General features: G+C 41.0%; 1 protein-coding gene across 6 annotated transcripts in view; it reads right to left on the bottom strand.

Moving 5' to 3' along the window:
* CNTN5 (contactin 5) overlaps positions 1–19,728 on the bottom strand; it is a 1,172,720-nt gene that overhangs the window by 259,814 nt on the left and 893,178 nt on the right. For all 6 annotated transcript variants that reach the window (XM_059721130.1, XM_059721133.1, XM_059721132.1 and 3 more), the window contains one exon: positions 5,470–5,651. In XM_059721130.1, the coding sequence (XP_059577113.1) occupies positions 5,470–5,651 (182 nt within the window). The remainder of the gene's footprint in view (positions 1–5,469; positions 5,652–19,728) is intronic.

Raw genomic sequence — 19,728 nt, forward strand, 5'->3', positions numbered from 1 at the left:
GCAGATCAATGAAACTCCTTCTGTCCCAGAATCAGGCTGCTGTGAATGATGTCACATGCTCTACAGGCCAGAAGGGAATATTTCACTTCCTGGCCCATGTCCTGACCTACAAAAGGTATGCTAATAGAGGATGCTTACAGATTGCCTTCAGTGCCCTGTGCTCCTTTCCATTCCAGGCACCTGGCAGTCTGCTGACCTCAGATAACCAGTCTGATCTTCCACCGTATTCACACAGAGAGGTGAAATTGTGCTATACATTTGTTTTCTTACATCACATTTTCTTCCATGATTGTTGACTTGTAAAATCTGGTAATCTACAGTGGATTTCCCTTAGTTAACCTAAAGAGGTTGTTCTAATGTAACTGCACAAGTTACAGGTTAACACCACCTGTTATGGCTCCATAAAGGCTGTGATTGAAAAATGGCCTTTTGACAACCATAAAAATATAAATAGCATATGAGTGAAAATTTACATTTAGAGAGAGGTTTGTGATAATGTATGGTTTGGGTAAGCAACATGGAAATGTTTTGTCGGGTATAGCATTCAAATATCTTAAGGGATTCCACAAAGAAGATGGAAAATATATTTTCTCTCTCTCTGCAGAGAGTGGGATGTGTAGCAATGGCTTGAAATTACAGCAAAGTAGATTTAGATTGGATATTAGGGGGGAAAAAAAAATCTTAATTTTTTGAAGACTGAGGCAGTGGAATAGACTGCCTAGGGATAGGGAAGTTGTAGAACCTCATTGAAGGTTTTCCAGAAGAGGCGGGATAAGCATTGGTGAAGGATAATCTAGGAGTAGCTATTCCTGGAGTACCCCATAAAGAGTAACAGTTAGAAGTCTAGGAGACCCTCATACCTGCATCCTATGGAGATCATGAGAAAAGCTCTGCAGCTCAAAGGAAACTGAAGAGGATGAATCTTAACAGAAGAATGAAGCAGACCACAACCAATAACTTGTTTACAGAAGAAGATTAAAATAGATGGAATAAATAAAGGGGAGGGATAAGATGACAAAAACCAAAGTTCTGTCTCCCCAGTTAGGATGTGTGATGGGCAAAGCTGTGTCTGCAGTTTCCAGGTTGCAATGCAGAAGAGAGGGTGCTTGTTTTTCTTATGCTTTAGGGCATGAGATTATAACATGGGTCGGGATGGTATTTCCTCTCCTGTTGCTACAGCAGTGTGCTCTTGTTGCATACTGACCTGTAGTAACATAAATGTAACCCTGCCACTGGATTGTGAAGGGTTAAGCAGAGAGGAAGCCCAGAAAAGCCAGATCCAGGGAGCTCCCAACCATGACTCCCAACCTGCCTTGGGAACTGGCAAAAAGTTGTCTCTAGCCAACAGGAGAGGAAATTGGAGGGGCTATAAAAAGCCCACAAAAATGAGGAACAGGGGACAATGAGTTAAACTACAGCTTCCAAACTGCTTTGAGGGCTAGCAAGAGGGGAAATGGGAAAGAGGAGCTGCAACATGGGGATTATTTTGCCTGTAGCCAAAATGGTTAGAGCATGGGATAAGCCTTGTTCCCTGGTATGCTCCAAGCATAGGTGACTGGTAGGCGGTGCCTGGGGGTGTATGTGCCCCCCCTGAAGGGGCCGGTGCCCCCCCTGACAACCAACACTGATGCTGTCGGTAGGACTGATGCCCTCCCTGACAGGGCCGCTGCTGTCAGTGGCTTCTGCGGATGCCCCACCATATTCAGGAGGCACCAGTCACTCATGCCTCCAAGCACAACAGAAAAAGGTCCCAGGGAGGTTGTGGAGGAGCCTGGTTTGAGTGCAGCAGGGTAAAGGATTGAGTTCCCCACAAAGGAGACCCCAGCAGGACCCAGTTGAGTAGCACTGAAAAGGCTGCAGAATTCAGTGCAGTCAATGTGATGATGAGGCATTGGAAGTCCTTGTGCCATCTGGGACAGCTTGCTGCTTCACTGTGCACAAAGTGAAGACACTAACTCTGGAGGGTCCTTGTGAAACTTTTTGGAATAGGGGTTTAAAATTGCATTGTTTAAAGAGGTAATTGTGTTATCAGGTTTCTATGCTGGGCTACAACTTGATATTTGAATACTTATGTGTATAAATAATCATGCTTACTTGTACTTTCTTGTTAAACTGAGATGATGTTGAGGGAAATTGAGTTACCACTGCCACACACCTGCAGTCCCTTGTGAGAGAAGTTACACTTGCAAATCAAGAGCAGTGATTCTTTTGCTCTACTCAGCACTCATAAGACTTTACTTGGAGTACTGTGTTCAGTTTTGGGCCCCGCACTTCAAGAAGGATGTTTGGAAAGAGTCTATTGCAGAGCAACAAAAATGAGTAAGGGCCTGGTGGCAACACTTACGAGGAAAGTCTGGAGAAGAACTTGGTTATTTAGTCTGGAGAAGAGAAGACTGATGGGGTATTTGATAATAGTTGTCAAATACCTGAAGAGGATGGAGAGAGGCTTTTTCTGTGGCTGTAGGGGAGATGACTAGGAGCAATGGTCTTAAGCTGCAACAGGGGAAATTTAGGTTTGCTGTTTGGAGATTTTTTTTTTTATTGTGAGGGTGGTCGAGCGTTAGAACTGGCTACCTAGAGAAATTCTAAAGATGCAGTCATTGGAAGTTTTCCAGAGCAGGGTAGACACACTTGGCTGGGATGGTTTAGCCAAGAATGATCCTGCCTTGAAATGGGGCTGGACTAGATGACCTTGTGACCCTTATGACCCTTCCAGCCTTACTTACCTCTGATCCTACAAGTGGCAGGGGGCTTTGACTGATATGTGCTGAAGCTCCTACTGGGACTAAAACTCCAGCATTTTCTTGTTAGGGGGTCATGCTTTGCTCAGGGAAGACCAACTGCCACATTTGGAAACAGGAAGGACTTTTCATACACAATCCAATCAGCATGGAGTATGTGGTCTGATTTAGATGGGGATGATCCTGCCTTGAGAAAGAGGTTGGATTGGATGACCTCTTGAGGCTCCTTACAGGTGTACTTTTGTACATTTCTATGATAAAAAAACCCCCAAAACATTCCTGACCTTTGGGTACAGCATCTTGGATTCTGTCTGTGTGTTTTCATCTCGTTATTTTTAAAGAAGGGTAGATAATGATCATTCTTTCCTAAAGTGCTCTGACATCTATTAAAGACACAATCTAGGAGCAAGCTTGTTTGAGGACCAGAATGTATCTTACAACTTGTCTGTAATGTACTAGAGTATGTGAGTCCCGTTAAGAAGTACTGAGGAAAAAGATCAATGAGACTTAAAAACTTGGATATAAACAGAGACAGTTGACAGTAAGAATCTGTAATAGTTGGAAACATTTTGTACTGTTGTTACTTGAAATGGTCAGAATGGTTCCCAGAATGGTTGAGATGTCTTTCCAGTAAGAGTGTTCAGATCACAGTGCAGTGAGGGCATTGCGGATGACACCCAGTCAGAGCCATGCAAGTCACTGAATTTGAGAGAGAGGTCATCTTTTCCCAGAACCTCTGTGTAGATTGAAAGCCACCAAATTGCCCTTGGCTCTGATTGAAAGAAAAGTGAGTTGAGAAAAGAAACAGAGGAAGACTACTCCAATGCAATCTTGACACACACCCGTTAAAGGCCTGTGATGTTGTCATAAAGGCATGCACAAACTGGAGGGGACAGCAAACATGATTAGGGAACTGGAAGGACTGAACTGCAAGGAAAATGAGCTAAGTACATGGTGATAAACTATAAACAACTAAAGGGTACTAATACCAAGACAGAATTCTTATTGTGAATATTCAATGGAGTAATAACTAGGAGTAATGGAATGAAATTGCAAGAAAGGAAAATAAAGCTGAACATCAGGGAAAAAAACTTCCTTTTTATAGAAATCTTTGAGCAATAGTCGCCAAGGGAAGTAACTGAAACACTGATGATTGTATTTCAGGTAAGTCCTCACCAGTGCTGAATACAGCAGAAGATTTACTTCCCTTCATTTGCAATAGATACTCCAAATAATACAGGATTATGTTGCTGGCTTATTTTCCAACAAGAGCATACTCTTGGCTTATAGTTTACAGTAAGGCTTATGGTCCTTCTCTACAGTACTGTCTCAACCTATGTTGATTTAATATATTAAAAATAAGTATATATTAATGGGAGACTGGGTACATGCATTTATTTTACAAAGTATTGCAAAATAAATTATCAAATTGATGGGTAAACATTCAAATTATGCAGTTTTCTGATATCATTATTTGCTTCCATCCCTTAAAGATATTTATAATATGAGGTATAAGCTCCTGATAGTAATAGAGATCTAAGTTATCTTTTAGGTCTTATTAGGATAGGTTCATTTTAGAGCCATAGCCTGAATTTTCAAATGTGATAACTGATATTTGGAACTTCAGTTTCTAATAAAAGGACCCAATTTCCAAAGGTCATATATGCTTATCACAGTATTAAGATCAGACTGATTTGTAGGTCCTCAAGCTGGATCCCCAAAAACTGAAAATCACCACTGAAAATGTAAGCAATTTTCTGCTTATGATTCCAGTACAGTTGGATTAAAGATAACTTAGATCCGGGGTATCAATTCACTTTGTGCCCCAGACTGGATCTGGACAGCTCCTTGTGGGCTGGATCCAGCCCAGGGTGCAAGGCACCTGTGGCAGCAGCTCCAGCTCAGGGCACATGGTGATAGTGGTGGCAGCTCCAATTCTGCCACGTGCCTATTGCCAGAGCTGGAACTGCCACTACTGCCATATCCCCTGTGCTGCAGCAGCAGTTTTAGTTCCAGCCTGGATCAGAGGCACAGCCAGTGGCTGAGGGGGCAGGACTGCAGCAGTGGTGATGGGCAAAGCAGGGAGAGGGTGACTGGGCCTGCATCAGCCATTGCTTACCCTCCATCCGCCAGGTGCAATACCCACCAGAGTTCAAGGGCCCTGGATTCTGTGGCAAGCCACTCCTCCTGGTCATGCCCCCACTGGCCTTCTGGTGGCCTGCCGGTAGAACAGTGGGCTGGAAAGTGTGACCATAGGCTAAATCTTGACATGCCCAACTTAGATTAACAGGCAGGAGGATAAAAATTTTCAAGACATTTCTAAAATAGTTTTCTGACAAATGTATAATGCTTAGAATAGCATGGTGTGGAGTAAAAATTCTATTGGTTGAGTACTTTTAAGAGAAGGTTTAAAAAAGTGAACATTTAAATATATACATTAAAAAAAGAAAATTCAACTAATCTTAGGCAAAAATGGCAAAACTAAAAGAAAACAAATCAGTACATCCCACTTCCTATTTTTATGATTTTTTGAGGAAAATTCTGATGAAAGTTTTAGTTTGCTCTACTCACATTCAGTATTTAATAGTTGTTTACTTTAATGGTGTGCTAATATCAAATGGATTTTAATTGAAGAAACAATTACTTGATTATTTTGCTACTACTTTTTTCACATGTACCTGCAGGCTTCTGCATGCAGAACCTGTTTTCTTTGTTGTATGGCACTTACTGTACACTTGTAGCTGTCCTCTGAAGACATTCCTTCCACGTGAGTTTTCAGCCTTACATTCATACATTCCTGCATCATCTAGCTGCACGTTAGGTATTTCAAGCACAGCTTGGGATTTTCTCAGACGGGCTTTGCTTGGATTATGACCATTAACTTTCCTCCATGAGATTGTTGGAACAGGGCTGAAATAGTTAGTAAAATTACCGTTAGCACTATTGAGAATATAGATTCCGTTATCTGGTAACTTAAGTACTTAATAGCCTAAGTGGCAATAAAATGTAATCACAATTAAGGCCCACGTACCGCTTGATATACTTCACTTTCCATAGGGAATCTTTATTAAGCAATGCAACTATATGGGAAACATCCTTGTTTTCCACAAAGGAAGTTAAGTTTAATTTATATTAATTAACTCATTCAAAATGTACTCTGTGGGGATTAATCTACACTGTTAGCTTTACTGTTGAAGGCCTTGAGCCCCTTCTTTTCATACTCAAAAGGAAATTGCATCACTAATGCCCAGATGAACTATGTAAGTACAATCATTGTCCCAGCTTCAAGGTGACTATTTTTAAAAAGGGGGCATTGAGAGGTCAATATTTTTATTTCCAAGAGTTGCAAAATAGTTATTGCAAAATAAACTTAAATTGGTTATCACTATTGCTAAAGTATGACCCATTTATGTTTCTTAAAATGAAAGTTTTTAAAGTATCTACATGTGCACCCCGACTGTGCAGTAACTTCTGCTACCACACAGTCCCAGCAGCACATGGGTTGTTTCTGACCCTACTGCACAGTAGCATCAGTATCACAATTCATGCTCACCAAAGCTACGTCACTGTAGTGACGAGCTGTGTTGGCGTACAATGACTTATGTCTTGTGCAGATATGCCCCTAGTGTTTTGAATATCAGTTAAAACGTCATTTGGAACGTCATTTGAAAAAATAGGATCGTCTCATTTGACTCATACAGGATCTGTTGGGAATCTATTATACATGGTTCTCAAATGTGACGAAATGGTTCTCAATGTGATTAAGTGATCAGTAAAGCTAACTGCACTCTAACATGCATTAGCGGGTGCATCATGAATAGGTCTAGGGAGGTGATACTTCCCTTCTATGCAGCATTGGTAAGACCACAAGTGGAATACTGCATTCAGATTTGGGTGCTACACTTCAAGAGGGATGTTGATAACCTTGAGAGGGTCCAGAGGAGGAGGGCTACTCAGATGGTTAGGGGCCTGCAGGTAAGGTCCTATGAGGAGAGATTGAGGGACCTGGATCTCTTCAGCCTCCACAAGAGAAGACTGGGAGGGGATTTAGTGGCCATTTACAGATTTGTCAGGGTGGGACAGCAAGGAATAGGAGACACTCAATTTACCAGGGCACCCCTTGGAGTTAGTAGAATCAACAGGCACAAACTAACAGAGATCAGATTTAAATTAGACATCAGGAAGAACTTTATGGTGAGGGTTACCAGAATCTGGAATGGGCTTCCATGGGAGGTGGTGCTCTCCCCTACCTTGGAGGTCTTTAAGAGGAAATTGGACAAGCACCTGGCTGGGGTCACCTGACTCCAGCACTCTTTCCTGCCCAGGACAGGGGATTGGACTCGGTGATCTACTAAGGTCCCTTCCGACCCTAAATATCTATGAAATCAATGAAAATTAACTTAGATTATAATACTGTTGAAACTTTTAAGAATTTGGATTAGTATACCAAAATCATAACATAGACCTTCCTTTAAAATCATACACATACAGGTAGTACCTCACATAGAATTTAAGGCTAGAATGAGCCAATAGATCAGTCTAATCTCTTACATATTATATGCTGTTAAATTTCACACAGATACCCCACTCTTAAAACCATTAGTTTAGCTAATGTTTACATAAAGCATAACCAGAGTTTGGCTAATGTATGTCATCCAGAAAGGCATCTAGAATTGATCAGCAGACATCAAAGGATGGATAATCCATCATTTCACTTGACTGTTTGGTAAAATTATGTTTGAATTGTAATTTTAATTTATTTGGATTCAACTTCCAGCTACTGGTTCTTGCAATGCTCTTCCTCTCTGTCATTTAATAGCCACTATTTTCTCCCTGTAAAAGTATTTAACTAACTGGATCAACACCTCTCAACATTCTTTCTGGCATTCTACACAAAATTAACTCTTTACTCTAGCCCCTAAATCATTTTTGCAACTCTTATCTTCTTCCTCTCCAAATTTTCAATGCTTTTAAAAAATACAAATGGGACACAGTACACTATTATGCACCTCACCAATTCCAAAGTAAAATCACTCCCTGACTACTACTCAGTGCTTCCCTATTTATGCATCCTCAGATCTCATTAGTCCTTTTTTTTTGTCACAGAGTCTTACTGGTAGCTCAGGTTCAGTTCTTTCTTAGTTCTTTTTTTTGTTCACTTGGACACCACTCTTCTTTCAAAGTACTAAATAGAAATAAGTTAGCTTTTATTCTTAACACACTTGGAAAATCCATTAGTACTCTCTACACGGGACGCTGACTATATAATTGTTATTGCACAGTCCTTTAGTACTTGTATAAACAAGTAGTAAAAGACTGTGCAGTAACCAGAGTTACTGTGCAGTAGCGTCGCCAAATGGCTCTGGTGATGGTTCTGTTGTGGGGTGTTGTTATTGTGAGAGAGGGCCATTCCTGGATCATACACCTGCACCTCCAGAAATGTAATAGATCTCATCCAGTGCACCAAATGTCCTGATGGATTGCTTGCAGAAGGTCCTGAGCTTATTGTGATTGCAATTCTATTAGAAGGCAGGGTAGATTCTATTACCATTGAAGCCGATGGCAAAACGCCCTTTGACTTCAGTGTCTTGGTTCAAATGAATAAAGCTGAGGAGTGGAATTTTTCTTAACATATTTTGCAGAGAAACAATGAAGAAGCCATAAAGCATGAATGTTCTATCACCCAGTAGGTAAGAAATTACTATGCAAGTCAATGTACCAAAAAAAATCTATAAATGCAATTGACTTTATTTTTAATTTGGTTTAATTGCATGCTGCTTCAAGTAAGTGCTTTCAGTATGGAAAATATGGAAGTAACTTTTAATCATTGCCTAGGTCATTAGGAAACATATTTTGAAAAATTGTCTTTTTTCTCACAAAGATGAAATAATAAGTGGAATTTTTCAAGGAGATAAAAATACTTTGACTGGAAAGATTTAATGATTTCAAAAGAAAATTCTCCCAATCTGCAACTCATAGACAAGTTGTAACTCTATTTAATGAAGCTTCTTATTTTTCTTGCATAAGTCACAAGTGAGGTATGAATTTTGCTTCTGAAATGAAAATATGAGTGTATGTAGTTCTCCTTTGTGACTTGTGTAAAAAAAATGAAACACTCTCTCAGAGAGGATATCAAAGAATAAAGTTGTGTGACTTTTTCCTAGAAATCTCATAAAATTCATTGTAACATCTAGCTAAGTTATGCACATATTTTCTATGTTTTTAATGAAATTAAGGTTCATAAAAAAAAGAAGGAAGAGAAACTTGACCATGAATGCATGAGCTGGCTCTAATTTATATAATTGGTAAAGTTCTTCATAGTCAATTTTCTCTTGACCTTAGCACAAATCTATGAGAGCACTACATTTTGACTATATTCAAATAATTTGTTTTCAAACCTAGACCTAGATCTTGCCAAAACTTACCAGTGTGAGTACCTTTATTCATGCATGTAGTCATGCTAAGGACAAATGGGAAGACTCACACATTTTATCCCTGGAAATAAAGTAGTGTTTTTGGAGACTAATATTAACTTAACTGATAAAAATGTCAACATTTCCAGTGATTTCAAAACAGGATTACCCTCCTCATCCATTTCAACTGAAAGAAAAGTTCTCCTACTCTAGTTGTGACTATGACAGATGAGAATAAACTCAGTGTCTGTACAGAAGATGTATTTACTTTGAATAGGAAAGGAAGTGTCGCATTTGCGTCTAAAATTATTATGAGGGCATGAGTTTCATTAAGTACTCAGTGCTGGCCTAATTTTATTCCTATCAAAGTCAGTGGGAGTTTTATTACTGACCTCAGTGGTATTAGGGTCTAGAAACTATAAAATGCTTCTGAATATTTCCCTGTGAAAATTACAGTATCATGATTCACTGAATTCCAGAGGAAACAGAATTTACTAAAAACTAAAATGGACGTATCTGATGTAAATGAATGGTGTAATGAGACACATGGGAATGCCCTTCATATCTCCCTGATTTCTAAACTGTCTTTTCCATGGATCCAATCTACTAATTTTCAACATCAGAGGTAGGAAATACATTGCTACCTCTTTCTAATTTTCTATGTGCTGTTTGCATTACCCTTTGTATCAAAACACTATTTACCTTCAACTGCAGTTTCAACCTCGTTGTGTGATTTCCTTGGGACCCCATAGGAATTTTACAAATAAATCACTGGTCTCAGTAGTGCTTTCAAATTCACAGGTGCACATCATAATATATCTTGAAAACCCCCCATTGGTGCAGCACCGCATGACTGTGCATTTGAGATTAGAAGACAGCCCTTTCTCCTTATGCCCTCCAGCTTTCCAACTGTGTTAAATATCTTCTAATTATTACAGGATAATTATGTAGGATTAGAATGCTGAGGACTATCATGAACTTCTCCACGTCAGATATGTTTAAAAATGTGTATTTGCCAGCCGTATGATTCTACCTTTGAAATGAACCATATAATTCTATTCTGTGGGTCATTAGACCATTACATTCAAAGGTGCAAAACTACACAATGCCTTATATTTCAGTAACCAAAAAGAAAATCCTTAAGTGCTCATGTAAGGAAGGAGATTTTGTGTACAGGAGGCTTAATCAACAGAACAGGTAGAAAAGCAGCTTCTCCCCACAGCTGTCACCCTGACTCAGTAAATTACCTATAGTAATCATAAGATACACCATTCACATGTCTTTGAGGTTTGGCGTGGTTTATGGCTTGATTTTAATAGATGCTGGGCCCATGCGATTCCTACTGAATTCAACAGGAATTATTAGTGTTTTGTAAGATCCTAAATAGAAATGCTTTTCTGATATGCACTGTTCATCTTGATTAAAACATAACAAAACAAGATAACTAAGGAAACCATAAAATATGAGAGAAGTGACAACTTTTGCATAATCTGGTCCCTGAAAGTGCTCTACAGCCATGACAAAGTGTAAGTGCATGGCTGCAGTGCTTTAAAAGGGCACAATCCTGCAGAAATCTGAACCTTCACTGTATGTGGGTTCAGATGAAGATGCTCCAAAACAGAGCGTCTTCAGTAACTATAGTCTGCACGCACCAGGAGCAGGGCTCGGCTGACACAGCACCATGAGTTAGACTAAGGAGCTGCATTTCTGTCTACACCTATAGTACATCTATTTTTACAAGTTTTTTTCATTCCTGTAACAATGTTAGCTGTGTTAATCTGCATTCAAGAAGGCTACCAGGGTGACATATTAGAGTCTTCCAGGTTCAGAGAGGCATACATTTTCTCAGATAATACCTAACTTCATCATATGCTGTGATGAGGCATCTGACAAAGCAAGCTGTTGCCTCCAAATGCATGTGTTTCTCTGAACCAGTTAATCTCTATGGGTGTATATACACATGCCCTGGGAGTGGGGGGAAGGGAGCTCCGAGAGCTGCTCTAATTAAAGTGCCCAGAGCATCTTCTGTACTAGCATCCCTATGCTTAAAAATGGTGGTGGGGGTACTTTAATTAAAGTTTGTTGAATGATATAGATAGTGGTGTTTCATTTTAATTGTGGAAAAATGTGGATTCAGGATTACTTTTTTAAAGCAAAAATTGGGGATTTTTTTAAATCAGAGAAAAACAGGATCCCTGATAATCACTACTGTCAATGGCTGCATTTCTGTAGTGAAGAGGCTAGTGAGATCCATTTGCTCCATTTTATGCTAATTAAAGAACCTAGTATTTCACAAATCTTGGATGTCATTCTTCAGAAACGGGTAACAGCTTTAATGGTAATTGTCACCTGTCTAAGGCCAACTTGCTCCCTGCTTCTTCCTGGCCTCTGTGTTTAGAGTCCACCCTTTCTATGAAGTGATATCAGTAGAAGGTTGACATGTACGTGATGCAGTGATTTATATTTATCATTTGAGATTGAGATTTCTTATTTGAGACTGTTGCTGGCATTATACTGCTGTGACTACAACTGCCTGAACTTTAAGTCCAGTGCAGGTGAATGACTGAGAGTTGTTAAGCATGTATTGCATGCCTCATTCACATAAACAGGCTATTCAAGATGCTATACAGCAGAGTGCCTGTGTGTGGCATTTGTTAGTCTTATTGTGAATGCAGGCAGGATTTACTCAGTGTTCTCTAAAAAGATTAAGAAGATTTGAGTCAGTTCAAAAAGCAAATGTCAAGAGAGAAGCAGCTGCTGGTCATGGATAATTTTACCTGTTCTATCTCAGGCAACATTTCTGATCTGTCTCCCTGCGATTGACACCATGCTAGGAAGACCTTTCAGCATGTCTGAAGGAGGTACCTAAGAGAGATGCCAATGACAGAGCAGTGTTTCATACCCATCACACTTAGCCTTAGAAATGTGAAATCTGGTTCATGTAACTGATGCCATTGTCAGTAAATAACAAAGTATTGTTAGTCTAGATTAGGGGTGCTCAAATTCTGGCCTGTGGGCCAGATCCAGTCTGTGGAGTCATGTCATCGAGCCTGCAAGGCTCCCCAGAGGTCTGCAGTGGGGGAGCAGGACAGCCTTAATTGCCTCTCCTCTGTTGTCAGTTTTCTGGACTCATGGGCTGTGTCCAGATGTGTGTGGACATTTGGTTCCCCAGGGATAACTAGTGGTGGCACACCTTGTGCTCTGACATGCAAGTTACACCAGGTGGGGTAGGGGAGGCTGGGGCCAGCACTGGGCTGGCCCTAGCAGCCTTATCTGGAGTCCTAGGGGCCTCCCAGGGCTGCAACAGCAGCGATCCTGCCTCATGGGGCCTGGCCGGCAGTGGAGCGTGGCTCTGGTTGGCTGGGCTTTGGGTGGCACACACTGCTGCTACATGTGCCACTCTGCTGCTTTTTTTTGTGGTTGTTTTTTTTTTACCTGTGGCTATCCAGGGGTCAAAAAAACCCTCCGTGCTGCTCCCTTGCTGTGCGGAAAACAACAGAACGTGCAGTATGTGCTCATTTGGATGTGGCCGTGGAGAGCCCTGCAGACCAGGTAGCATAGCCCTGTATGCCAGATCAGTTGCATGGGGCCAAGCCCGAGTGAGGCTGGTTTGGCTATGCAGAACCCAGTCCGGCCACTTGGGGCTGAAGTGTCATGGGGCCCAATCTGGCCACATAGGGCTGGATCAAGACAGCCTGATCTGAGCATGCAGGGCTGGGCCAAGGTGATGCAGGGACTAATCTGGCCGTATGCTGCTCTGCTTGCATATTGTACTGGTGAGCCAAAACCTTTTTCTGCCTTTGTCTACATCATGGTTGCCCCACTTCAGAGTGGCTGGGGGCCACATACTGCACTGGTCACAGGTCCTGGGCTGCATACTCTGTGGGTTGCATGCCATGGGGGCTGCACACCTCAAGATCTCCCCAGGCCCATGCACCTTCCTATCTTGCAACCTCCTTCTTATGAAAGCAGCCTGAAGCTGTCCCCCTCACCTTTTTCCCTGGCCACTGCATGAGCTGTACAAACCCATAGTCATGAGGGCAGCAGGCTACAGGGCCCCTTCCCACTGCCTGCCTGCAAGATCTGGGCCACTGCAGCAGGAGCGATGTGAGGAGTGGCAGCTGGGCAGGTACCTGCAAGCCACATGTTCACCTTTGCAGGCTGGGTGCAATCTGTGGGTTGCCAGTTGGACAACCCTGGTCTACATATATTGCAAACTCTTTGTAAACTGCATTCTCCTATGTATGTCTCTATACAGTCTAACACATTTTTGAGTGCTTCTAGAATAAAAATTAAATCATACACACACTAATAAAATTAATCTAAAGCTACATGGCTTGTCAGGAAATTTGATAAAAAGTCAGATCAAGGTTATGAAATTCTCTTCTCTAATTATTATCTTTAAACATTTACTAATCAAAATCAAATAAAAGGGTTTTTTATTTCAAAAGAACATTTTAGATCACTTTATAGACTATTAATTGGCCAATATGATTCACTTGTGGGACTTAAAATGTGTAATTTTATTTTATTTTTATTATATCTCATTTAGAAAACATGCTTTAAAAATGAACTATGGAGCCGAGATCTTGCAGGCCAAATTACAGATAGAATGAATGCTTATAACTGAACTATAAATCTCTTAGAGTTTACAATGAGATTATTAAAGCAACATTAACTATAATAGTACGAACAATGCTGCTATGATAAGAGCTGCATCATAACTCAATACTAAAAGAGGTCAATATCTCTACTTTATTCTGTTTTTTAACCAAGTATATTTCATGCTAAAAATACAAAGCTCTGACATTACTAATGTGGCCTATATCTCTACAAAGAAAGCTGAAATAATGTATCGTTGTTGTTATCATACAGAAATAGCATTAATGCAAAACAATCTCCCAAAAAGCAGAGAAACAAACATGTGGGATTTAAAAGAAATTAGCTGTCGGCATTATACACCCTTGATTCTTATCAACAGAAACCTTTGTATGCTGATCCATGTGTTATACAACCAACTTCAATTAAAAATATGGATGCATAAAACTGCTTAATATAGTTTCTTTGTCACTGTTGAAATTCTGGGAGTGTGTTTTAAGTGCAGAGAATCTGAGCCTTAATTCTGCCATTGCATCCACAAATCCACATTGTCTGCAAGTTTCAGACCACATATAAATTCTCTCTACTCATAGGCAGATCAGATTAGTTACCGAGGTTATTTCTTCTGTTGATGAAAAGCCTTGATGCATTGTCATCATATAAATTCTAACAGTATCATGAGAGAGGTGGTTAGCTGAATTAGTCTGAAGATAGGCAGAAGGCATGGCAGGGTTAGAAACTAACTTGTTCAGAGGCACGAACTTCTGTAAGTTACAGCCTACTTCGTCAGATGCAATGGATGGATTTGTAGAGAGCAGGAGTACTAAATAGATAGCTGGCCTCAGAGCAGGTGTTCTTAAACAATAAAACTTTAAAAAAAGCAACTTGAGTGTGAAATGAGGAACCAGAAGTCCTGCATGGACTGGACTGTGCTAAGGATGGTTTCAACAAAAATTTTGGATGCTTATCCCATTATGAACTAGCTTTTATAATCACTGTGTCCCTCCATGGGTTAACTGTTTTGTTTATCCTTTTGATCTCCTCAACCTGCCTTTGCCTGCTTTCCCCCACTATACTTTCCTCCTCCTGTCCCTTTCCTTTGTTTTCAAATTACTTAATTCCTTTCTATTTAGTATCCTACACTCTACGGCTGGGTCCAGATGAGAGTAGACATTTGGTTCCCTGGGGACATATAGCTTAAACCACAGCAACTTGTCCCTGGGGAATGCCCATGCCACACATGCTTTGTCACGCAGCAAGTTACGCCAGGGGCAGTACGGGAGGCTGGGGCCAGAACTGTGTTGGCCCCAACAGCCTTACCTGGGGCCCTGGGGGCTTCCCAGGCTGCAGCAGCAGCGATCCTGCTGAGCAGATCGTGGCTTGCAGCTGCAGCGTGAGTCCAGGAGACCTGGCTCTGCTTTGCAGTAGCATGTAATGCCCGTGTGTGAGCTCCATTTTTTTTAACCCCTGGATATTCAGGGGTCAAAAAACACGTGGAAAATAATGGTGGAGCAGTGCACACATGGGCAGCATGCCCTTGCCATGCAGAGAACACCTGACTGTACAGTATGTGGCGCTGCAGATGTGTTTGCGGTACCACATACCGCACGGCTGTGCACGTCTGAACGCATCCTGCAGGTCCATCCATAAAATCTGACAAAATAGGCAGTCACCTACAAAAGTGTAGGTCTCTCTGAATAAGTTAGGTGCTAAACTACTGTCTTACCCTACCTTCTGCCTAACAGTATCATGTTGAGGATATTGGCGGTTGGTGGATGGTGAAATTCCAAAGATAGTGACCAACCTATAGCTACATCTTAAGCATCGCTGCCACTTTTCTTTCCACTTTCTCCTGAGGGGGCAGGGTCCCAGCCGTTGCAGAGGGTATAATTGACATCTCTTTGTGAAAATTTGTACAAATCTAGTCTGCTGTCAGTATCTGTATTGTCAAACCTCACTTTCCTCAAGGCACTTTCTAAACATTCACTTAATTTTCCTGCTTTCAAGCCTTATGTCAAAATTACAGCATTTAAATCATATTTACAAGATAAATATAATCCAAGTTAAAAAAATAGCAAAGTTAAGAACAACCACTTGTATAGTAGCCATCAGTCAGCCTTAACTTAATTTTCTGTGATGTTCACCCAGGTCATATGTTTGGGACCAGAAGGTAAAGACCTTTCTCCTAGCAACATGACCATTTGTCATATCGTTATTAAGTGGTTTCCAAAGAAGAGAAACAGCAACAGTTTGAAAAAAAATGGAGCAAAATGAAGCTCCAAAAATACTTTCATCTCAAAAGTACATGGACAAAGAATTAGAGGAATAAGTCAACTACTTTCAAATGCTCCTGGAAGCCATTAATTTTTAATAGAAAATGTAGAAGTTGAAATCCTACTACAACTTGTAACACCAAAGTAGTTTAACAAAAAGGACTACAGACATATATTTAAAAAATACCATGAATACTGTGATCAATGCAAGCATGTCACTTGAGAAAGGTATACATTTCCTTATAAGAAATGAGCCAAAAAAAGGAAAAGAAAATTGATCTGTGTCACAGACCTATATAATTAAGTCATGTGAAGCTCAAATACTTACAGGATAGTTAGAAATAGGGGCAAAGAGAGACTAGGAGTAAAAATATTCAACTGCAGTTTGGAATATGGCTTCAATAAACATGTAAATTAAACAGTGTATAGCTAAAAGGACTGCAGAAAGAAAGAAAGATATTGTCAGTTTTTATGGAAAGATCTCAGGATTTTTTCATGCAAAAATCTGCAGTCAGAATATTATATTAGAAATGAGAAAAAAAAGCGAGTGTCTCTAATATGACAGAACTATACAAACACCAGAAAACTGATTTCTTTACATTAATGTACAAATAGACGTCACTTTTGTGCTGCCTACAAATGTTATGGTGGTACAAACAAAAAGCAAACACACTAAAACAGCAGTGCTCAACATTTTTGACTGGCAGGGTGAGTGGACGGTGCCAGTGGCAATGCCTAGGTGGTACATGGGGGTGCACATGCACCCCCTGAGAGCACTGGTACACCCCCTGACAGGTTGCACTCCCCACTTAAGCAATGGGCAGGGGGGGCAGACAGGAGTGCCAGTGCCTCCCCCCCACCCCCCCACAAGCACTGGCCAGGGAGTGGGAGTGTCACGGCCACTTCCAGAAGTGTTGCACTCACTTCCAGGAGCTCCATGGCTGTTTCCTGGCCAGCACAATTGGGACTGCCCCCCCGGTCAGCGAGATTGGCTGTGGGGGTACCCCCCGGTCACTGACTGGTCACTGAGGGGGGCACATGGCCCCCCACCCAACTAAGGTGGCACCAGTCACCCGTGGACAGTGCCCAGGCCATCCACAGATCAGCTCCATCTAGTGGTCCTGATCTGGTGCCTGGGGTGGATGCAGTGGGGCCCCATTCAGGCACACGGAGGGCAGCAGGGGAGCAGCCCAGCCCTGATTCAGCCACACAGGGGAAGCGGGCTTGGCTTGGCCTCAATGCAGCCTCAAAAGTGGATGGGGTAGTGAGGGGACATGGCCTGGCTCTGATCTGAAAATTCTAGGGGAAGGGAATGTGGCCTAGCTCCTCCCCAGCTGCACAGCTCTGACCTGCCATGTGGGGCTTGTGAATTTGGCAGCAGGGGAGGGTGGTTGTATTCATTGCCACTGCTTCCCCACCACTACATTTTTCAACTTGTGGAGAGTCCTGTGGGCCAGATGCCATGGCTCCATGGACAGATTTGGCTCATATGTTGGAGGCTGACTACCCTTCATCTATACCATTTGTCATGACATAAATGCCTGAATCTGTGTCCCTGACAAAAGGTAATAAATAATTTCTTCTGGTGTTTTATTGCAGCAGACGTCTATTAGGTTCATGGTGGGAGAGCAGGCACAGCCTGGAGCTGCTTGAACTCTCCAGCTATGACAGGCAGGCCTTCCTGGGGCTTAAGGGATCCAATCCTACAAGCCCCTGGAATTCATGCACAGGATTGGGCCCTTCAAATACCAGGAGCACCTGCCCAGTTTTCCCTTCTTATGACTTTCCCAAGAAAATCTCTGGGGCATGTCTGTAAATAGAGAACCCTGACTTTCCCTGTTTACATAGATGCACTCTGAGGAATCTCTTGGCACACCTCTGCAAGTAGGGAACATGCCTCCCATTGTCCTGGAGGATCAACTGACAAGACAATGGGCAAGGTGTATTTCACCCAATGAAGTGGATCAGCTGTGCAGGGGGACGGGCATCGCAGCACAGCTGATCTGCTCCATTTGGTGACATCTGTTTATATCTTTAAATGTGAAGGTAATCGCAAGATAAAGGTGTCCTGTACAAAAGACATAATGGCATGCATGAGGTAAAAGTGACCTTTTTACAAAAGTGGATCATTCTCAGCACAAGCTGCAAAAGCACTTTCAGCAAAATACGTCGTTTAACATACAACATATGGCAATATGCCTCTTGTTTAGCTGATGTTTTCTAGCTGTTACCTTACTGATACTAGAACCAGGGTGTGCTTTTTGTTCTGTTTATCGAGTGCCTATTCAGAATCTGTTCTTGGCTTAGCGCAGGGGCTCCTATCATCTCAAAACATAAATAAAAACAATAAAAAACTTTTGAGGTATCCCTGTCCTTTACTAATGATCACAAAAGTACTCAGCCATGTTAATCTGAAGTCAGGCAGAAGGTAGGGTAGGGTGGCATCTCAGAAAGGCATGAGGTTTCATAGGCAACAACTTACTAAGAGAAAATCAATATAGAATAATATATAATAGGTAATATGCTTATAATATAATAATTCCTTACTAATGAAAAAAGCAACTAATAACTGCCTTTGATACCTAGCATTTTTTCCTTTGTGAATGGACTGACTATTGATTGTTTAGGCTAGGGACCAAATCCTTTCCTGAGACTTTCTGTCCATCAAGCAATTAAATAATTTGATTTTCATTTGATAGACAAATGCTGTACTGCTCCAGTTTGGTGGGTTTTTTTAATTCTTAAAGCCCTTAGTGAGTGGCAGCTCCAAATATACACCATTAATAAATGATTAATCTGTAACTAAAGACTAGGCTCTTTCAGGAATACTTGCCAATTGCCTACCACAAGAAATCTCTGAGGAATATTTGTCTTTCTCACAATTACATTGGAACTGAAGAGTGAGCATTTCAAACAGCTAAGCTACAGCATTAAAAAAAAAAACCCAGCAGCATACTGGTAGGGATTGGGAGTAACTAGTTGTTTTTTTAAAAATTTATACCAAGAATGCAAATGACAAAGGGAAAAAAATTCTACATAAAAGAAAGAACAAATTAGTTCCAGCCTCAGTTCCTTAACAGGCACTTAATTGAGTGTAACAGGAAAATAAATTGTAAAAAAGCTATCAGGAATAAGAGATGGGGAAAAATGAAAAGGAACAGGGAATTTAATGCATTTTTACCTCCCACCTCTGCCTTCAGGTTTCAGATGAGGCCTGAAATGTCATTCATATAATTATTACTACTGTATCTGGTCAAAAGCAGTTTTTGCAAGGCTGATCTGATTGTGAGCTAATAGCTGTGAAAGTAAGATAAGGAATGTATACAGTAAAAGTAACTGCCCGTTACACTATTAGCAGATGGGCTTGACATATTAGATAACCTTAAATTGCTTGGTGAAGTAGAGCATTTTTTATTTTTGTTATATATTAACATCAGTGTCAACGTGGACACAGGGTAATTAAAGTGTCTATTGTCAAACTTATTTCTTCTTGTACTGTTGCCAGAGATTTTTGAAATGGTTGTGAGGTGTTACTAAAATGAATAGCATTCAGCAGTACTTTTCTACTCTATGTCCCTAGCTAGAGACAATTTTTGTCACATATTTTCTCTTCTGCAATGTTACAGTAGCTTAGAAGTTAGTCATCAGGTGTATTTTGGTGAGAGACAAAATGAAGGAGTAAAGCAAAAAATGGTGGTTTCT

This window comes from Alligator mississippiensis, chromosome 1, assembly GCF_030867095.1.
Source record: "Alligator mississippiensis isolate rAllMis1 chromosome 1, rAllMis1, whole genome shotgun sequence".
NCBI classification, from domain to species: Eukaryota; Metazoa; Chordata; order Crocodylia; family Alligatoridae; genus Alligator; species Alligator mississippiensis.